Below are 18,903 nucleotides of genomic sequence, written 5' to 3'. Positions count from 1 at the left end.
ACTCTGCCTGTGGTAAGGCACTTCAGGAAGCTGATCCAGGAAAGAAAAATGGGAGGAGAAAGGGAAAGGATGATGGTCTGGGTGTCCCCCCTGTCTGTGCTCATCTTTCGCCTGCTTGCATGTGATGTTGGGGCAGAGCTGTGGGCTGGGCTGGGTGTGTGCAGCCCCTCTGTATCCTGGCTGAGCACACATCTCCACTTAACACCAGCATCTGGCTGAGAAGGGCTTTGCTGGCACAGCGCTGCAATATTATGATTTTAAGGGTTTTGGTGGGTGCAAAGCAGGGGCAGAACATCCTTTATACAAGTCAGAAATTGAGAGAAATCAAAGTAGATGTACCTTGATTCTTTAAAACCAAGTGCTTTCTAATATAATTCTATGTATACTTGGTCTGTTTTCCTCCCTTTTACTGTCTTTGAACCATCAGAAAGCTGGCAATAGGAATCTGTGCCGTGAAGACAAAGGAGGGGATGACTTTGGAAAGGGAACACATGAATTTTAACAATTTGAGGACAATGAACCTTTGCAGTTTGAAGTGTTTACTCTGTTCTGACATTTCTCTGAAGGCACAACATTGTTAGTATCTCAAAGTAAGGCTACATTTATAAAGGGATAATGATGTTGTTGAGATTTTAGTCAGATTCCTTGTGTTGCAGCATTCTGAGATGTAATCTGACATTTCTTTAGAGCTTTTGGTTATCTTCACATTGTCATGATGTGGCTAATGATAACCCATAATGAACATGCAGGAAGAGTGGTTCTCTGCCAGTGAGATGCACTAACATTAGAGAGATGATGCTGTGCAGGACCTCAGCTAACAAATTGTGCCAGAGCTTCTTTTCCTCCCTTGTTACTGTCTTTTTCCTCAGTTTGGGCTTGTGCCAAGGGAGAGGGGAGCTGATAATGTGTCAGGGCCATGGCACGAAAGCATTGAAGATGCTGAAGGCCCTGGTAAGGATGTGAAGAGAAAGACTTGAAGCGAGGAGGACTCAATTGAAAGATTTCCAAACCACTGCTTTAGATTTTATGATATTGGAGATCTGGGGATATTTACAGTTGTCCCTTTTATTCCACCAGCTTTCCAGACAGTTATGCTTTGTAAGTAACTTTTCTTGTAGGCATGAAAGGTGTCTCTGCTTAAGTAATTACCTCTTGGTCTACTAGGGAATGCATCATTCCAGTTAAAAGATCACTGACATAATGAAATCCTGTAAGCACTTTCCATCGTGCAATATGTATAAAGAGATGATTATTCTGCCATATTTGGGGCAGGGCATTATGAAAGTTAAACAGTTATACTGCTGGATCCTATTTCTTAAAGTTTCTGCAATCAAATTTTCCTGAAATAAAGCTAAGCAAGTCCTTATGTATTGCAAGCTATAAGATGGTGTGATTTTATTAAACTTAGGCCAAATCACAGATCTGCAGTTCATGTGATATGGGTCTTATTGTAGGGACAAGAAAAAACTCAACACTGGGTGGTATCATTTGTTGAAAGTTGTGGCTTGGGAATTCTGTTGTAGTGTCATTCTGTTTTTCTGGGCTAATTGCGCTTTGCTGATGTGATTAGGAGTTGGCTTTACCCATCTGTAGCTGTGGGCTGTTATTTGCCTATATGAGATGCCTTTAGCGGTTTTCTAGAGCAGACTTCCAAAAGAATAACTTCTATATTCTGTTTATGAAGTTTAAGTGTACATAAGAAACCTAGAAATACCTGTGATCTGTTGATCTGCTGAAAGAGGTAACAGGGCTTACATTCATCTCACTGTTCTCCAGGATGGACGGACAAGCTTTTAAGATGAAGGGTGGAGGAAAGGAGTATTAAGACGAACAGAATAGCTGTAGTTTTTAGTGTGAAAACTGGCTTTCTTTTTTCCTTAAAACTTTGTCTTTATTTCACAGCAAGCGAGGGCAGAGCAGGAGGAAGAATTCATCAGTAACACTCTTTTTAAGAAGATTCAGGCTCTGCAAAAAGAAAAAGAAACACTTGCGGTAAACTATGAAAAGGAAGAGGAATTTCTCACCAATGAGCTCTCAAGAAAATTGATGCAGGTGAGTGGTTCCTTTTCTGGTGTCTCTCTCAGAGTGGTTGAGTTCTTGTTGGTCTAAGGACAGTCAGGTGGCCAGGTCATAATGTGGTAAAGCAGACATCTGATAAAAGCAAAGTACAAGAAGTGCAGTGAGTGTGGGTTGGCTTTTGATGTATTGGTTTTTTTTAATATGTTACTGTGCAATTTGCATCTTGAATTGTGCACATTGAGAACCTAGAAGTTAATAGAGATACAAAGCAGTAGATGTAACTTATAAAACAGTTAATTTTGAAAGTGAGATGGACACTTTTCTTTCTGGACTACATGATATTTCAGCAAGCCCTGAATATTGAACTTTACATACAGAACTGTGCAGTGATGCTTGAAGGTTGGCAGGAGACTGTAAGTTTTAGCCATCTACTTAAAACAATTGCTTCTCTAGAATGAAAACTCTAATACATGTTAGGTGCTGAAAGTAAAATAGTTTCAGATGCTGGAACAATTTATGGCAAAAACCTTTTGATTAGCCATGGTGCTAATTTGTGGAGAGTGGTTGAGAATCTGTGGGAGGTTCTCTATGCATCTACCCTGTTCTGATAGGTGTGCAAAACCTGGTTTTGGCCTCTGATAAAGAAGGGTCACTAAGTTAGGTGTGATCCACCATGGCTCTTCTCATGTGATTATGTACAAGCTTTGTCATGGAAAATTAGTTGAGTTTGAACAACTTGTCTGTATGTTGTAACAATTTCTTATATTCAGCAGTTGGAGATCTGAGAGACACGTGTAGCCCTGCAGTTAGGAAATGTATTGTTTCTAAACAACATTTGAGCTAATCCCATCTATTGGACCACCCTCCATACTGGACAGTCCTAAGACTTAGTTTAATACCTAATATCACATAGTATGTTAAGTGTTAAGTTAAATGTCCTCAATATTATATGTACTGTTTCCCATTAATCTGGCTGAGGACTGATGAGAACATTTCTGAGTAAGACATTTGCTCTCAAAATCAACATTAAAAAAAAAGTTATCTAGTATTCTTTTCTAATTGAAGACATACATACTATGGAAAAAGCTTTGTACTAAAGAAAAAAATGCTGTATTGAACAGTGTTGCTTGATTGAAAGGGCTACATAGAAATTGGTTACAGAACCATGTTACCTGCGGCCATGCTGCTGCTACATTGCATTAAGCAAAGTAACGCTTTAAAAGTAAAAGCAAGAATTACACTTGATTTGGCTGAAGGGTTTTGAACACGTACAGTGACTTTGCATGCAGGTAGCAGGTTTTTAATCCTTTGTTTTTCGTAGTTGTTGGGGCTTATGCATGGCATTCAGAGCAGCACTGGGACCAAGCTCCCAGAATGCTAACATGCTTTAAATGTGAAAGCTGTCTGCCAGAGCATGAGCTGCAGTGCTCTTCACTAATAGCCTAATGTGAATTTCCCAGATCAGCATGATGTGTGCTGCTGCTATAAAATGCTGCTGTATCAGGTTTTCAGTGTTGTTTGAAGAAGGTAAATTTGAAACATTCACTGCATGCCAGACTGATTTCTTCATGAAAGAGTTCTCAAGAAAACACTACTGTCTTTCTGTGGCCTTAGCTTTAACTGACTTGACAAGCCCAATAGATAAATGTATTCTTTTGCCTATTAATTTTTCTTGGATTAGCACAATTTTTGATTTCCTAAATAAAGTGAAGCAGAGGGGAGGGAGAGCATCTGTACGTCCAGTTTTAATAATGTCTATATAAATCCACTATACTTTCCCATGTGTTTACTCCTTATTGTCATTTACCAGGTTACATCTCTGGAAAGTTTGGCACCCTTGTGTTTGTAGAGCTGTTGTTTCCTAATCACTAGGGAATGGTAGTAATGTTTGGCAGAGTACCACCACAAATGTTTCGATGGAGGATCCATTCCTACAGCTGTGCACATGTGTTGTTGAGTTGTAGTTTTGAGATTTAAGGAAGTAAATCTTGAAAATCACATCTGTTGTGAAAAAGGCTGCTCAAAAGAGTATTTAATTTTTAATGTTGCTTTAATTGACGAAGTCCATTGTTCTGCACATTGTCTAGCAGTCCTTATAAAAAAAAAAAAGAGTTTTCCTTATCTTTCATTTTTGAACATGCAAATTATTCTAAGTACCTGTCCTTGAAATGAAAATGTTATGACTTCCAAAGATAATAGCTGAATTAAGGGGGAATTAAGTAATTGGGAAGCTATACTGAAAGCTACCCTGTGGAAGTCTGATTCTTGACAGGTCTGTTGGCACACGATATTTTCCTTCCTGCTCTCCATATACCATGCATCAGCCTGAGGATGCAAGTAAATAAAAGCAGTGCTGAATTGGCAGTGTAAACTCAAGTGTCGTGGATTTGATGTGCATCTGTATGTAAAGAGGAGGCAGGCTCACTGATGGTGCAAGTTTGTTAATGAAGAGGACTTCCATCATGCAGCAGAGGAGGAATTCGACACATTTTAAGGGCTGACACAGTAAAAATAAAGTGTTCAGGACAGCGTACAAGGCTGTAGTCTGAGGGATAAATGAATATTTGCTTATTGGGTTTTATTTGGAAGGGGAACTTTTAAGGACTCAAGGCAGTACAGTAAGGAGTTACAGTGGATGACATCCTATGTTGTATCAGGAAGCATCTTTGTAGGGAGAGTAGAATATCACTGTAGCTGCTTATGAGGTACCTGAGCTAATACATGCACTCTTGTTGCTGCTAAGCTTTCAGTTTGAAGCCCTGCTTCTCACTTCAAAGTATTTGCTGTCTCTGTTAACCTAAGTCCATTTTTGATCTTGTGTAAATGCCCACAATATCACTCCTACAGCTTTCACGGGCATTTCAAGGTCTATAAGGAAAATATTTTGAAGGTGATTCAATCTATCACATGTTTTGCTTCTCCTTAGCTAGCAGTTATAGGTGTATATGGAAACAGTTGTTACTGTACTTATATACAGTGTAGAAGTTGGAAAATCACTTCTTTCCCAAGTAAAAGCTTTATCCATATGTTACCATTGGGTACTGTCTCATTGTTAGCAATTCTGTTTTTCAGTCTTAGAGTTTCAGCACTCACTGGTTTGTGGTGGTTCATTTTGTTTTCTGATCAAAGGCAGTGAAAGGGAAGGAGGGTTTTACCCAGGTGTGAGTGATCACTGAGATGTGTTTTGAGAGAGGGCTATCACTATTTTCTTCCTACTTTGAATAAGAGTCATTTCACTTCCTGCTGTATTTATGATTGAATCAGAATAGAAAATATTGCTGTATGTATTGTGACCTCTTCTAACTTGACTTATTAGCCATCTGTTTAGCTAGAGTGGCCCTCTGGCTGCAGTTCATGCTCCCAATGTAAGGTTTAATAGATGCTACCCAGCAGCTACAGATCCAACAAGCAAACCTTATCACTTTCCATGTGACGCAAATTCCACACAAACTTTAAAGAATGTTTTAACAGGCAACACTGTGCAATTGCAACTCAGTTTGTTTTGAATTACATAACTGCATTTATATACAGGATATGAGATCAAGAAATAGTACTTGGTAAGTTGGTGTCAGGTACTTGTTTGGTTTGTTTCATGTACCTTCATAGGGCCATGTCCAGCCTGGCGCACTGGAGCGCCTGCTAATGCTTGCAGTCCCTAACCTCACACATCATCTTAGCTGCATGTGGCCCTAGTCTGAGATTTTGGCAGTGTGCCTTTTTTGCACAGTTTATTCAGCTAACTAAATATAAGCTGATTGCAGCAACTGACTTTGGCTTTAATCTGTAGCTAGGTGAAAAAAAGCGTCTGGGTTTTTTGGTTGTTTTTTTTTTTTTGAGCAAATCAAAGGTAGATGCAGGCACAAGCACCTGGTGCTAGTTGGGCATCTGCATGTTTCCTGTTCTATGTGTTCTTTGGCTGTCTTCAGACTTAAACAGGGGCTGCTGAGGGAGGAGAGGGACTTAGAAAACTGTAAAACTGAGTGATATCTTGTTGATATTGAAATAGTTAATTGCAGCCAAATTTCCATTGCTGAAGTGAGAAACATCAAACTTTTAATTCTCAAAAACAAAACCAGTATTTTGACTTAAAACTCTAAATGCAAATTTTTGTTCTAATGAAAATCTTTCTTAGCAGCTCTGTGTTTTCTCACACAGAAAAGGAAGTGGCTTAATTACTGACTAGACAATTTAACAAGATTTCCTAGCCATTCAATTAAGAATGGCTACGATAAGCTCAGTTACTATCATACGAGTCCAGCTGGCTTCCTCAAGTGCATGGGAATTTCCATGTGCTTCAGGGGCTTGTGGGGAAAAAAAAAGTGAACTTGTTTATTCAAAGTGCTTATTCTTTACTACAGTTTCAATTTTCATATACTAAAATACTGAGAAGCCCTGAAAATACATGTGAACTCCAAATTCTTTTGTGTGTTGCAAACAGTTCCTGTTTGTCTAGTGCTCTCTCCACACTAGGATTTCTGCTTTAAATCTTCCAGTCTATACTTCACAGATCTTTTTATCTGCAGGTTAATAGCAAAAGGAGTTGAATTAATGAACTAATGAAATATAACTTGTTAGAAAGTTGTCTTCATTGTGGAAGAACAGCATTCTTGACTTGTGTCCATGACTATTAGGTATATCTTCAGATGTTTCTCACAAAGAGCTGCAGGTATCTGTCATCTTACCATTCTAACCATTATCTTACTCAAAAGAACTGGTATAGATAGGTTGCAAGTGAAAAAGTGCCTTCCATTTTTGTTGCGTGGCCAGAGCACAGTGCAATTCCACCGCTGTCTTTCTGTGACATTTACTTCCCAGTAAGTCATGTCATGTACTCATGTCATGGTGACAGTCACTCTCTCTTATCTGTAGGAAGGTTTGAATCGTTTTCTCAGGATTTCATTCTGATTTTGACATTTAATACTAAAAGTGACAATATTCCATACCATAATTTGTAGGGTTTTTTGTTTTGTCTTTTAAAGATTTCTTTATTTTCATTGAGAATATTACGTGGACAGGAAATAAAATGCTTTTAGGAATTAAGAAAACCAGTAACACTGCTTTGTAATAGCAGCTTCTTCATCATCAGAATCTTTTGATTCTTGCTGTCATAGGAATAGAAGTAAGATTTTTTTGATTATATTGTTGCACAGTGTTTTCAATATTATGACTTCCATGAATTTTAAAGTTTCAGCTGCCAAGGAAGACATGCTAAAGCCTGTGTTTTATGTCTTGGGTGCTCGAGATGATGCATTTAGTTTAAAATTAATGCTTTTGTGAACATTGATATATATATTTTTTCCTTTTGAAATGTGTGTAATTGTTTTATATACCGTATATAATGTGTCTATTTTGATTTGACTTTATTAACTATTCATAAATGCAGCTTACTTCCATCTTCTTTAGAAACTGAGTAGATTACAATGCTCCTTTGTGAAAGGCTTTGGGTGTGTTGTGCATTTTGAAGTCTTTTCGGGAGTGTCGTCAGCAGAGAATGTAATGTTCAGTAAGAATCATCATGTAAATAAAGGTATAAATGTTGCATAATGTTCCATATTTGTGTTTAAAACATTTCATGTGTTCTGAATCTTTAGCTACAGCATGAGAAAGCTGAGCTGGAGCAGCATCTAGAGCAGGAACAGGAATTTCAAGTGAACAAGCTGATGAAGAAGATTAAAAAACTGGAAAATGATACCATTTCGAAACAGCTCACCCTGGAACAGGTAATGCCTTCAGTTTTCCTAACTTGTGAAACTCCAGTAATTTCGAGTGGTGTGAATATCGTATGTTACTCATGAGACTTTGCTTGCTGTTCTCAGGCATGTAAATCTTAGGCTACTGATCATCTGGAATGTTAGTAGTTTTTTGACTTTCATACCTCATTTATCGTTATAGACTAATTAAAATAGATATCTTAATGATTAAATGAGCTTTCTTAATTCTTGTGTTAACTTTCTACTCAGATCTGTGAAACAGATACATAAAAGTAGGAAGGTGTAGTTGCCAGCAAACTCTGAACCTGCGTGGAAATTAATGAGACTGAAGTAACTCTCTTAGCCACAAGGTGGTGGTGATGGCCACATAATCAAAACTGAAGTGAAAGCAAGGATTGCAATTAAACTGCAATCTCTAAACTTAGACTCATAGAATCATAGAATGGCCTGGGTTGAAAAGGACCATATCCATCATCTAGTTTCAAGCCCCCTGCTGTGTGCAGGGTCGCCAGCCACCAGACCAGGCTGCCCAGAGCCACGTCTGACCTGGTCTTGAATGTCTTCAGGGATGGGGCATTAAGCTGGTTTAGCCTTGGAAATACTAGGATGAACCACAGCTGGAATCTCAGTGGTATTTAGATTTGCATCATTGTGCTGGGCACACAGACACATGAAATGATAACATTTAGAACCTTTTTCTATGTTGGAATATCAACAGTAGATATCTTTTAAAAAATTGTGAAAGCTTAACAATGAATTGCTTATGTCTTGATGGTATCAGGTCTTCCTCTCAATTATCTGACCTTGAAAGCTTCCTTTGATTCTGAAGGTGTTCTAGGAGGCTTCTGGTCTTACTTTGAATTTCCACGTGTTTTTAAATGTCATCCAATACGTACCTTATGTTAAGATAGAAAAAAAATCTCCTAATGCTTTGAGCTTTATGCTTTCTTGCAACGTATCTTTTATCTAGCAAGAAGCAACCAAAAATTGTGAGCAGAGCAATTTTGCCTTTATTGTGCACATAAAAAATAAAGGAGAGGAGACTGCTACACGTCTTCAAGAAGAGAGCTGTTAAACAGGACTTGGAACAAGTATTTCAGGATTGCTTTGAACATAATGTTCTAGAACTGTTTTACTTGCAACTTTATCTTCACTAGATCTATCACTGTAACCAATGCTCAGACAGTTATAATGAAATTAATTGTCCACTAATTACTTTTTTTTTTATAAATATGGAATGCAAATTAGCTATGCTTTGATTCCTTCTTCATTTGCTTTCTCTCATCCGACCAGCTTATGGAATGAGATAAGTAGCTGATTTGCAGCAGTGATGGTTATGTAGAACATCATTTGCATCTTAGATTTCAAATGCGACCCAATGTAGTTTCCTTGAGTCAGCTTGAAGCAGCAGAGCATTCTCTGAAGGCTGGCTGTGAAGAAGTTTGCAACACAGGACTATTTGCTTAATTGTTTTAGCTAAAAGGAACAGTAAGGCTTTTCTGTTATAGTTCAGTGATTTGATAGGAAATACAGTAGCTGCCAGTTTTGTTCTACGGAGGTCAAGTTTGTGTAGTCTTGCTGTTGCCCTTTTTGATTGCTTTGCTGTTTCACACAGTACAGTGGGTAACTGAATGCAGCCAGGAGATGAGAAATAAGAACTAAGCTGCCAGTAATCATCTCCTATGTCTGCATCTTTAAAAGGAGAAGATCATGAAATGTAAAATTTCCTGGAAAGATTTTCTTGGAGAACAGAAAAGAGATACAAATGGGAAGGGCAGATGAGAATCCAGTACATGGAATTTGGGACAGTGGGACTAGACAGAGAACTTAGACAGCTTTCATTGATTTATAAGATGCCCAACATTTTAGGAAGAAATAGTTGAGCTTTTGAGTAAGTTTGCTGGAAGACTGAAGAAGCAATAATCCAGGAATATAGACAGTGCATATTTTAGCTCTATTTGAAGTGAACTAAGTGCCAGAGACAAGTAGAAACATAATTGGATGGTGATTGCTGGAAAAGTGCAGTTTTAGATCTCTTTCACAGCCCACCTTCTTTGGTGCCAGTTTTATTAGATGGCATCTGTCAGCCTCAGGTTGCAATATATTCCTGGCTCATTTATCTGTTATCCCCGATGATTTGACCTTCTCATTGTACACACTCAACTATATGCAGTTGCCTAATTAACAAACCGCTGCCTTGGTGATGGCTGCTATAATGCTGAGTGTAATCTTAGATTTTTCAAATCAGAGGTTATAAATAATTCACTTTGCCTCCAAGTGTGCTCTTTTTCCTACCGTTAAATGAAATAGGTTTATTTTCAACTGTATGTCTTGTTGGTGCAAGATTAATCATGTAGTTGTAAAAAGACAGTGAAGTGTCAGAGCAGATGAGTCTAAATGGTACTACATTGAAGTGATGCAAAAACTATTGCTGCAGAATGAGTCATTTGCAGTCTAACCTTCACCATGTGGTTATACAGATAGTTATCTGATATAACGAAGATCTGCTGCTAATACAAGAGTGTGGTGTGTCGATTCCTGTTTTGTGTACTTCGTTCTTTCTGAATCCAGCCAGCCTGGGCACTGACCAGGTGTTATTGAGCCGTGTCTTAAGGCAGAATGCCATGTCTCTCCAGGGCTGAGCCCTTTGCCTTCATACCACTCTAGTATGAAATACTTGCTGCATTGTGCAAGCGGCAGTCAGGGCCTGTGGTGTGCAAGTAGCAGGGTACAAATTCTGATCCCTCATGTGAGACTGAAGCATATTGCTCCTGACTGCTGTGTTACCGAAGTCTAAATTCCCTCAACTATCAATGTACATCCAGCAGTGCAGACATGAGAAGGTTGACTAAGCTGTTTTTTTATTGTTTTTGCTATTACTCATCAAAATGAATATGTTTTTACTTGTAGTATCTAATTACCCTAAATGTTGAAAAAGATAATTGTGCTCTTGTTAAGCCATTACTGTTGCATTAATTGCATGAGTGTAAATTCTGCTTGATTATCACAATATTAAGTGGTTAGAACATAACCCTTGTAGATTTAGTTGCTGTAATACCACTTTAGCTATACTGTTGCAATAAGGATGCAAGAAAATAATTTAATGCGTTTTCAGTCTTTCCATGTTGCAATGTGGGCTTTTCTGTCTATTCAGAAGACAGCAAGTGTTATCTTCAGCTTGGGTGGGAAAAATACCTCCATAGTATTTTCATAAAGATGCTGATCATCACATTGGTTTTGTTACTGCTATCTCCTGCAGTTCAGCTATTAGTGTTATTGGATAAGATTGGCTCTTGGTATCCTAGAGTATTCTTATAAATAATAAATGCACACAAATACTACTAAGAAAAGATTTTTTTCATGGATTGTGAAGTTTCAAAGTAATAAATGTTTATGTAGTGGAAGAGTAAGTTCTGTTTGAAATTCAGAGACCTGTGGCATAGGAGCTAACTCTGAAAAGGCTTGTCATGGCAACAGTCAGGTTGTCCAGGTTCAAGCTGTTCTTTATTGGGCAGAAGCAACAAGTTCAGTATGAAAAAACTTCTGTGAAGATGGTGTCAACTCTGCAACTCCCAAATCCCTTGAGTTTTTCACAGATTTATCTCTGTGACTATTATCTTTTCCTTGATTTTTCTCTTCTTTGCCTTCTTCTCGGCGTCTTAGAGAATCTTGGGAAACTGTGTCTTTCTTGTAAGACAGCAGTCATTCCTAATGACAGTTCCTTGCAAGTATTTATATTCTCATCGTTTTAACTGATTGTTTTCCTCTGCAGCTAAGACGTGAGAAGATTGACCTTGAAAATACATTGGAACAAGAACAAGAAGCACTAGTGAATCGTCTCTGGAAGAGGATGGACAAGCTCGAAGCAGAAAAACGGTTTGTCTTGTTCAATTTATTTTTTACTATGGGAGATGTTTAATTTAACACTTAAGCTTCTGATTTAAGTATGTTCTTCTGTCGTGCAAGCACCATCTGATCTATCAGGACCTGAAGTTTAACACAGTTGCAGAGGTGTTCATTTACATGTTTCCACATGCACAAGTGCCCAAACTAGATGAAATGAGGCAGTATAAAATTTGACCTGAGAAAGAAGGAATTTGCTGGATTTTTTCAACAGCTGATATACCCAAGATATCTTAGTTTAGAATTAGCTTTTTGCTTGTGGCCTGAAGAATATAATGTGTTATTTTAGTGTATTCTTTATATGAGAAGCTCTTCTTTTTTTTTTCCCTGCCTGCTTGGAGAAGGCTTCAACTTTTTCTTGGCTGTACATTTGTGTCACTGAGACTTCCCTCTATTTGTTCACTAAAATATAAGATGAGGATTTTTTATGTTCCTGGGAAAGCTAGGATTAAAAGTATGTAATGATCCTCTCTTTGCTACATTATGAGAATTTTGTTTTGGGAGGACTAAGGGAGAAGAGATTTTCTTATTCCTTAATTTCTACTACATGCTGATGTGACTCTGTGAGTCTTGACTATGGACTAGGAACCAATCAGAACTGGAGCTTTTGTAGTTTTATTTTACGTAGCCCTGCTGTGTGGAAGGAGCTCTGAAGAGCTACGTATATTCAACAGTGGTAAATCCATAGCGGATAGGCCTTTGGTTGGTTTTTTTTTTTTGTGCTTCTTAGATCTAAAACCTTTTAAGCTAGACCATTTGTGGTATAATTTATTTTGGACTGCATGCCTTCTTTCCAGGATATATGGAGTCATAGACGGTGCTTTAGTACCATGCTGTGTGGTACTTCTGAATAGCAGGCCATGCAAAAGCTGTGTTCATGTAGTAATGTCCCTACTCTGTAGGACAGACTTGGATCTGGCCATTCAGCCTTGTTCAAATGAAGATCAGTTTCGTGCTTTCAGGCTGAAAAAATGTGTGTGAAGTCACACACATAGTTTCAACTATGCATTGAAACATAAATGTGTTCCAAGTGCCTGTTTCCTTGTAAAAGTGGTATGCAGAAAAGGCCATGTTTCACCACAATCCTTTTCATTCTTCCTCCAAGAACATGCATGTAAAAATCAGATTTAAGTGACTTTACGTGGAAATTACTCTGGGGAATAATCATATTTTGTCTATGAAACAGAGGTAACCATATGCGGTCTGTGACTTGTTTATCCCAAACCGTATACATAAATGTTTGGCAGTGACAACATCTGAGTATTCTAAGAAGTCTACCTGTCCTTGGACAAAAAACCTTAACTTTTAAAATTCTAAATTAAAGAAGTAACCATTATAACTCCTCCTAAGGTTCTCCCAGACAAATACAGTACATACCTGTGTTTGATGAATCTCAGTTACCTGTCAAAATCCTTGTGCTTACTTTCTGAGGAATTTAAAAGGTTTTCTTTTCATTAAAGCTGAAGGTAAATTTCAAGCTATGTCCTGTTCAGAATTTTGCAGGAGAAATTAGACCAGCCAGTATCTGCTCCACCGTCACCCAGAGACATATCAATGGAGATAGATTCCCCGGAAAACATGATGAGACATATCAGATTTTTAAAGAATGAAGTGGAGAGGTTAAAGAAACAACTGAGGGCTGCACAGTTACAGCGTGAGTAAACAATTTGCTGCAAATCTTGTTAAGGATACTAATATAACATTTTTATCTAAAATTGAGTGTCTTATAATTTAAGATACAAGTTGAGGAATGGGACAAGTTCAGTCTAAAACATTTTAATGGTTGCAGTATTATAACTCATTAATGTATTAATATGGCAGTTCGGTCTGTTTGTTTTTAGCATTATTAGAACAGGGAAGAATCACCGAATAGTTCTTGAATATGTTTGAGCTACAAAAAATGTTTCTATCGTTGTTCTTTTCCAGAGACTTTTAGAAGTATTTCAACACACAAATACTTTCATGGAATCATAGAATGGCGTGGCTTGGAAGGGACCTCAAGGATCATAAATCTCAAACACCCCCACCACAGGCAGGGCCACCAAATTCCACATTTAATACTAGACTAGGCTGCCCAGTGCTCCATCCAGCCTGGCCTTGAACACCTCCAGGGATGGGGCATCCGCAACCTCTCTGGGCAGCTGTTCCAGCACCTTACCACTCTCATAGTAAAGAACTTCCCCCTGATATCCAACTTAAACCTTCCCTCCTTCAACTTAAAAACCATTTCCCCTTATCCTGCTATTATCAACCCTTTCAAAGAGTTGACTCTCCTCCTGTTTGTAAGCTCCCTTTAGGTACTGGAAGGCTGCAGTGAGGTCACCCCTCAGCCTTCTCTTCTCCAGGCTGAACAAGCCCATCTCCCTTAGCTTGTCTTTGTAGGGAAGGTTCTCCAGCCCTTTAATCTTAGTGGCTCTCCTCTTGACCCTCTCCAACTGCTCCTAGTCTTTCGTTTATTGGGGGCCCTAGACCTGGATGCAGTACTCAGATGGGGCCTCACAAGGGCAAGGGTAGAGAGGGACAATCACCTTCCTTTTCCTGTTGGCCACCCTTTTCTGATTAAGGGCTGTACTTTAATAAATACTTAAGAATTATATTGTAGGAGTCTAGATACAAGTTAAAAGTGCCTCAAAAGAATTAACAGCTAAAAAAGTGAAGTTCAGTTGTATATAAGAATTGCATTTATTGGTTACAGTTATCATTAGGTAACTATAGCTTTGCTGAAGACTAATTGTTCAAGGTACTATGTGGTCAGGAAGATATGGGGAGTAGGAAGCAAGCAGTACTTCCCTCAGCAGGTGCTGGCCCTGACATGCTGACTGCAGTACTTCCCCAATAGCTCGCCACAGGCTTTCCATACAGACAGAGTAGGAGGCAGAGTGCTCTTGTGCAGAGGCCTTGTACATACATTGGTGGCATTAATAATTTGTCTCAGTTAAAAGAAGATAAGGGCTGCTAATCTTTGTACTTGGCAGTTCTATGCTGTAGCCTACACTTTGTGAACCTCAGAATGAGAGCAAGGCGGCATAGTTAATCTCATTTCACACATTCTTTATTATTTCCAGGTAATTTCTTTTTTGAAATATTGTGATTTAGAGTACAAATTTTGAAGCAGTTGAAGTTGAGTTCTCATGGAAAGTGAGGTATAGGTTTACAAATACTTGTTTTTGTTGTGAACAGGTTAAATAAAGCTGCAGAATGTATAGCAGCACTGATGAAAGTTGTGGATTTACTGCTTTATGGACTGCCTGCATACAGAAGGTTAAAATGAAAAGCACTTCTTTTTGGAGAAAGTTTGATACTCTCAGCTTGTGGCTGTTTTAGAACCCTTACTATTATACATAAGTACTTAGTGAACTCTACTTAGAAAATTGTTATTGCATTTTCCTGAAACACTTCCAGTTTAGGAATTATTTTGGTACAATAACAGCTGCAAATGAGTGCTGCTGTTACATTTAGAAGCTGTATTTCCACAGAAAAGATGAGAGTTGTGGACAGTTGATAGTTTTCTGAAACAGGAATATTCTTTGGTCTGCAGCAAAAAGAAATGATCACAGAGTAATGGATCACAGGAAATTCACTAGATACTTGATCAAATATTAGAAAACCTCACTGAATGCGTTACATGTACAGTAAGTTCCATTTTATTGAAGTAATTTATCAGTATGCTGCAAGGCTTTCCCTGATGTAATTAAATTGCTTAAATGATCTGGTAAATGACTTTTTAAGTGGTGTTTGATAAACTCTTTTTAGAATTGCAAACTCAGGCTATCTTGATGCAGCGAGTAAGTCACTCGTTGGCTTTTGATATTGTTAGATGTCCTACTGGCCAATGTACAATGGCGTCCAATTGAAAGCATGCTATAGAATATATTTAAGATAGCAATTTAATTGAAGTTGGAGTATTTTCTGTTACAGAACTTGTTTTGTCCTCCTTCCTTTCGAATATACCTTAAATTATTCCTTCAGTAAAATTCTTGTAGACATGCAGTAGTGCTATTTGAATGGAGCAGCTATCGCGGTTCTGCTTCACGGTTTTGGTTTTGTCATTTTCTTCATGACTTTTATTTGCTTTTCAAATTCAGTTAAGTAAATACTTGAAACTTCTTTAGATTTTTACCCTTGCTTGTAAAATTGCAGTCAGACAGCACTTTGTTTTAGAAGCTTCTGTTACAAATTTGCATTAGAAGTAATGACTTACGGATGAGGTCGGGGTTTCGTACGTAGCAGAGCAGCTCCCTCGTAAAGGCGTATGTTTGGTGGCCCTGCTAGGCAGGGGGGGTTGGAACTACATGATCCTTGAGATCCCTTCCAACCCGGGTCATTCTGTGATTCTGTGATCTTGATGATTCAGTTTGAACAATTTCTACACCTTCCTTCTTGAAGTACTGGGGTAAAATTCCTATCTGTGAAATGGAATTTTGAATCAAATTTTAACAGAATTTTGAATTTCAGATTCGGAGAAGATGGCACAGTATTTAGAAGAGGAGCGACATATGAGGGAAGAAAACTTGAGGCTTCAAAGGAAATTACAGAGGGAAATGGAGCGTAGGGAAGCACTCTGCAGGCAACTGTCAGAAAGCGAATCCAGCTTGGAAATGGACGATGAAAGGTGTGTATCTTATAGCTATCCAGGTATGTTGGCACTGAGCTTGTTAATCAGTAATTATGTGTGTTGTGTTTTAGGCTTTTTCTTAGCACTGCAGAATGAATACTCATGGAAATAACTTACATATGGGTTTCTTATACGTATCAAATTTCAGCATGGTGCAGCAATATCTTTCGTAGAATTATGTCAAACTTGTGTAAAAGTGGACTGATTAACTGAGATGGAAATGGACTGATAACAGTGAGAATTGAGGAAATTACTTCTAAGGATTATGTAGTGTTTACCTGTCTGATTGAGCTTGATGATGATTAAATCATGGTACCTTTATTTTTCCCCTAACTTGGTAATTGTAATGAATTCTTCGAGGTAGGTACAATATTCTTACTTGTGGCAAACTTTTCTTTTGCAGAAAATAGGATATGTTCTGCCAAATCTAAGGGAGAAATATATAAAGCTTTAGACAGAGGAAACATTTCCAGAGCTGATGGGTTGTTCTTGAAGTCCAAGACATAATACACTGGAGGGTTTTTTGTTTGTTTTTTTTTCACTCTACTGTGTAATGCATTGCTTGCACTGTCCTTACAGTTAATCTAGATTTATTTATCGTGGTTTTACATATTGCCTTTTAGTGTTTTTTTTTACATGATAGTGCTATGACAGTGTTGCATTTCGAAGGAGGTGTTTATCTTCTTCTCAAACGCTCATTATTTTGTTCCAGTTTTACATTATTTTGGGCTTTAAAAGTCTTACAAAACAAAACATAATAAACCCACCCTCACCCTGTGTTGTCCAGAGATTGAGATGATGCTTCTTATGTCATCAGTATATTTGTTGTGAAACATAATCTGCCAAAAAGAGAGTGCTTCAAGGAGTGCCCTTAAAATTCAAGGCAATGTTTTCATTTTAATGAAATACTCGGCAACTGATGTTTAGTGCAGTAGAATCTAATATTATGATGTAGTTAATAATGTGTAAGTTTGTGTAGTTAGAAACATAGGATTCTGGTGTTCAAATCTCATTTTTAATAGCCTGACCTTTTCCACCAATATTTATGTTACAATAGAAATAGTCAGAATCTCTATTAATATGAATTATCAATATTTATTGAAAAACGTGGCGTATCCTGACCTTTTTTCCTGCCTTTTCCAGATAGTGGTAGTAGAAAAAACATGTGAAATAATTACATAAGAGAATTCATTGTCATGGGCAAAAACATAAGAGAATCACTCCAAAACTGGTGTTTGCATTGTAAGTAATGCAAAGTACTTAGACAGGTGTTAGTGTGGTTAGTCTTAGAAGAGAACTGCATAGAGAAAAAGTGTAGAACAAAATGCAGTAAGGACTTAAAATTGTAAATTTCTCAGCTTACTTAGTTGTCCTAAAAATAATGATGCTGACAGATCAGTTATCCAGATTTTACAGTTGCGCTGCTAATAAATGATACCCATGTGTTGGTTTTTTTTGTTTCTGTTGGTTTTTTTTTTTTGTGGATGGGGTAGATGAAGATGCTTTACTGGATTAAAAATACATAGTTCTCCCCAAGTTTTCTCAACTTGACAACAGTAGCTTTATCTTTTCCCTATTACTGAAGAAAATATGGTGGAGATTTCTAAACCCAAGCAGCAAACAAACAATATGTGGTTATTCCATTTGATATTGTCTAGGTGACTAGGAAGACTTAAAGAAATAAATTGGATTTATCTAGAATAAGACTGAATCGCAAAGACCAATGCCTTGCTGTAATACGTACACTGTCTGCATTACAAGTTATTGCATGTTATAGAAGTAAACCTAATCAGTTCAGTTTTGCCAGTACTGCCATTAGCATCTCTCTGGGAAACTGGTATTTAAGTAAAGCCCTAATTTGCCAGCAGTTGTCCCTAATGGCAGCTGCCATTTTTACTTTATCTACGCAAGTTCAAACCAACTTCAGCATTGCTACAATGAACCGCCTCTGTTAGGTGCTGTGGTTTGGTGACTCTGAATATTTTGATTAAAAATTAATTAAATGCAGTGTCAAAGCATTTATCTGATTCATTAAGAACTGGCATACAGAGCTCAAAGCAATTCCATTGGCTGGGAATATTTTATAATATTTTTGTTTGTTGTTATCTTTGATCTGAAAGTAAGTGTAGTAACTAAGAATTTCTGAGCAGCACAGTGATAGATGGAAAAGGGTATTTAGGTGGCTAATTTTGCCTGCTGCTTTGTGGAATCCAGTAAAGAAACACAGGTAGATGTGCTGTTAGTCTGAGGGCATTGATTTGCAGCCTTATGTACAGGAGGAAATGAACAGAGAAACCTCTGATCTACACAGTGACTGAAAAATCTATGGGGAAGAAGCATAAGCAAGTAAACCTAAAAGCTAACATGATAATACTATGGAAAAAATACATAAAATTGCTTCTGAGATAGAAACAGTGAGTGGAACTAGGAGCAAGTGTTATGATTCTTATCCTGTTATATTGAGTAGGACTGGCACTTCATGGTTGTGAAGAAACTTCCCTTTATTCAATGGAGAAAGTACAAATAAAATGGCCACTAAAATAGCTACAGGTGGAATAAAATGTCACCTGTTTATTTTATCAAAATGAAGTGGGGGGGGGGGCATCTTGCTACACAACCTACAAGTATCTAGCAAAAACTTGTAATAAAACTTGT

The 18,903-nt window shown here is 37.8% G+C and overlaps 1 protein-coding gene across 2 annotated transcripts in view; it reads left to right on the top strand.

Moving 5' to 3' along the window:
• Window positions 1-18,903, top strand: part of CCDC6 (coiled-coil domain containing 6) — a 46,144-nt gene that overhangs the window by 14,953 nt on the left and 12,288 nt on the right. For both annotated transcript variants that reach the window (XM_015866249.1, XM_015866250.2), the window contains exons 2-6: window positions 1,903-2,052; window positions 7,611-7,739; window positions 11,503-11,606; window positions 13,127-13,287; window positions 16,089-16,245. In XM_015866249.1, coding sequence (XP_015721735.1) covers window positions 1,903-2,052; window positions 7,611-7,739; window positions 11,503-11,606; window positions 13,127-13,287; window positions 16,089-16,245 — 701 coding nt within the window. The remainder of the gene's footprint in view (window positions 1-1,902; window positions 2,053-7,610; window positions 7,740-11,502; window positions 11,607-13,126; window positions 13,288-16,088; window positions 16,246-18,903) is intronic.

Source organism: Coturnix japonica, chromosome 6, assembly GCF_001577835.2.
Source record: "Coturnix japonica isolate 7356 chromosome 6, Coturnix japonica 2.1, whole genome shotgun sequence".
NCBI lineage: Eukaryota > Metazoa > Chordata > Aves > Galliformes > Phasianidae > Coturnix > Coturnix japonica.
This window is presented reverse-complemented; position numbering and strand designations above follow the sequence as displayed.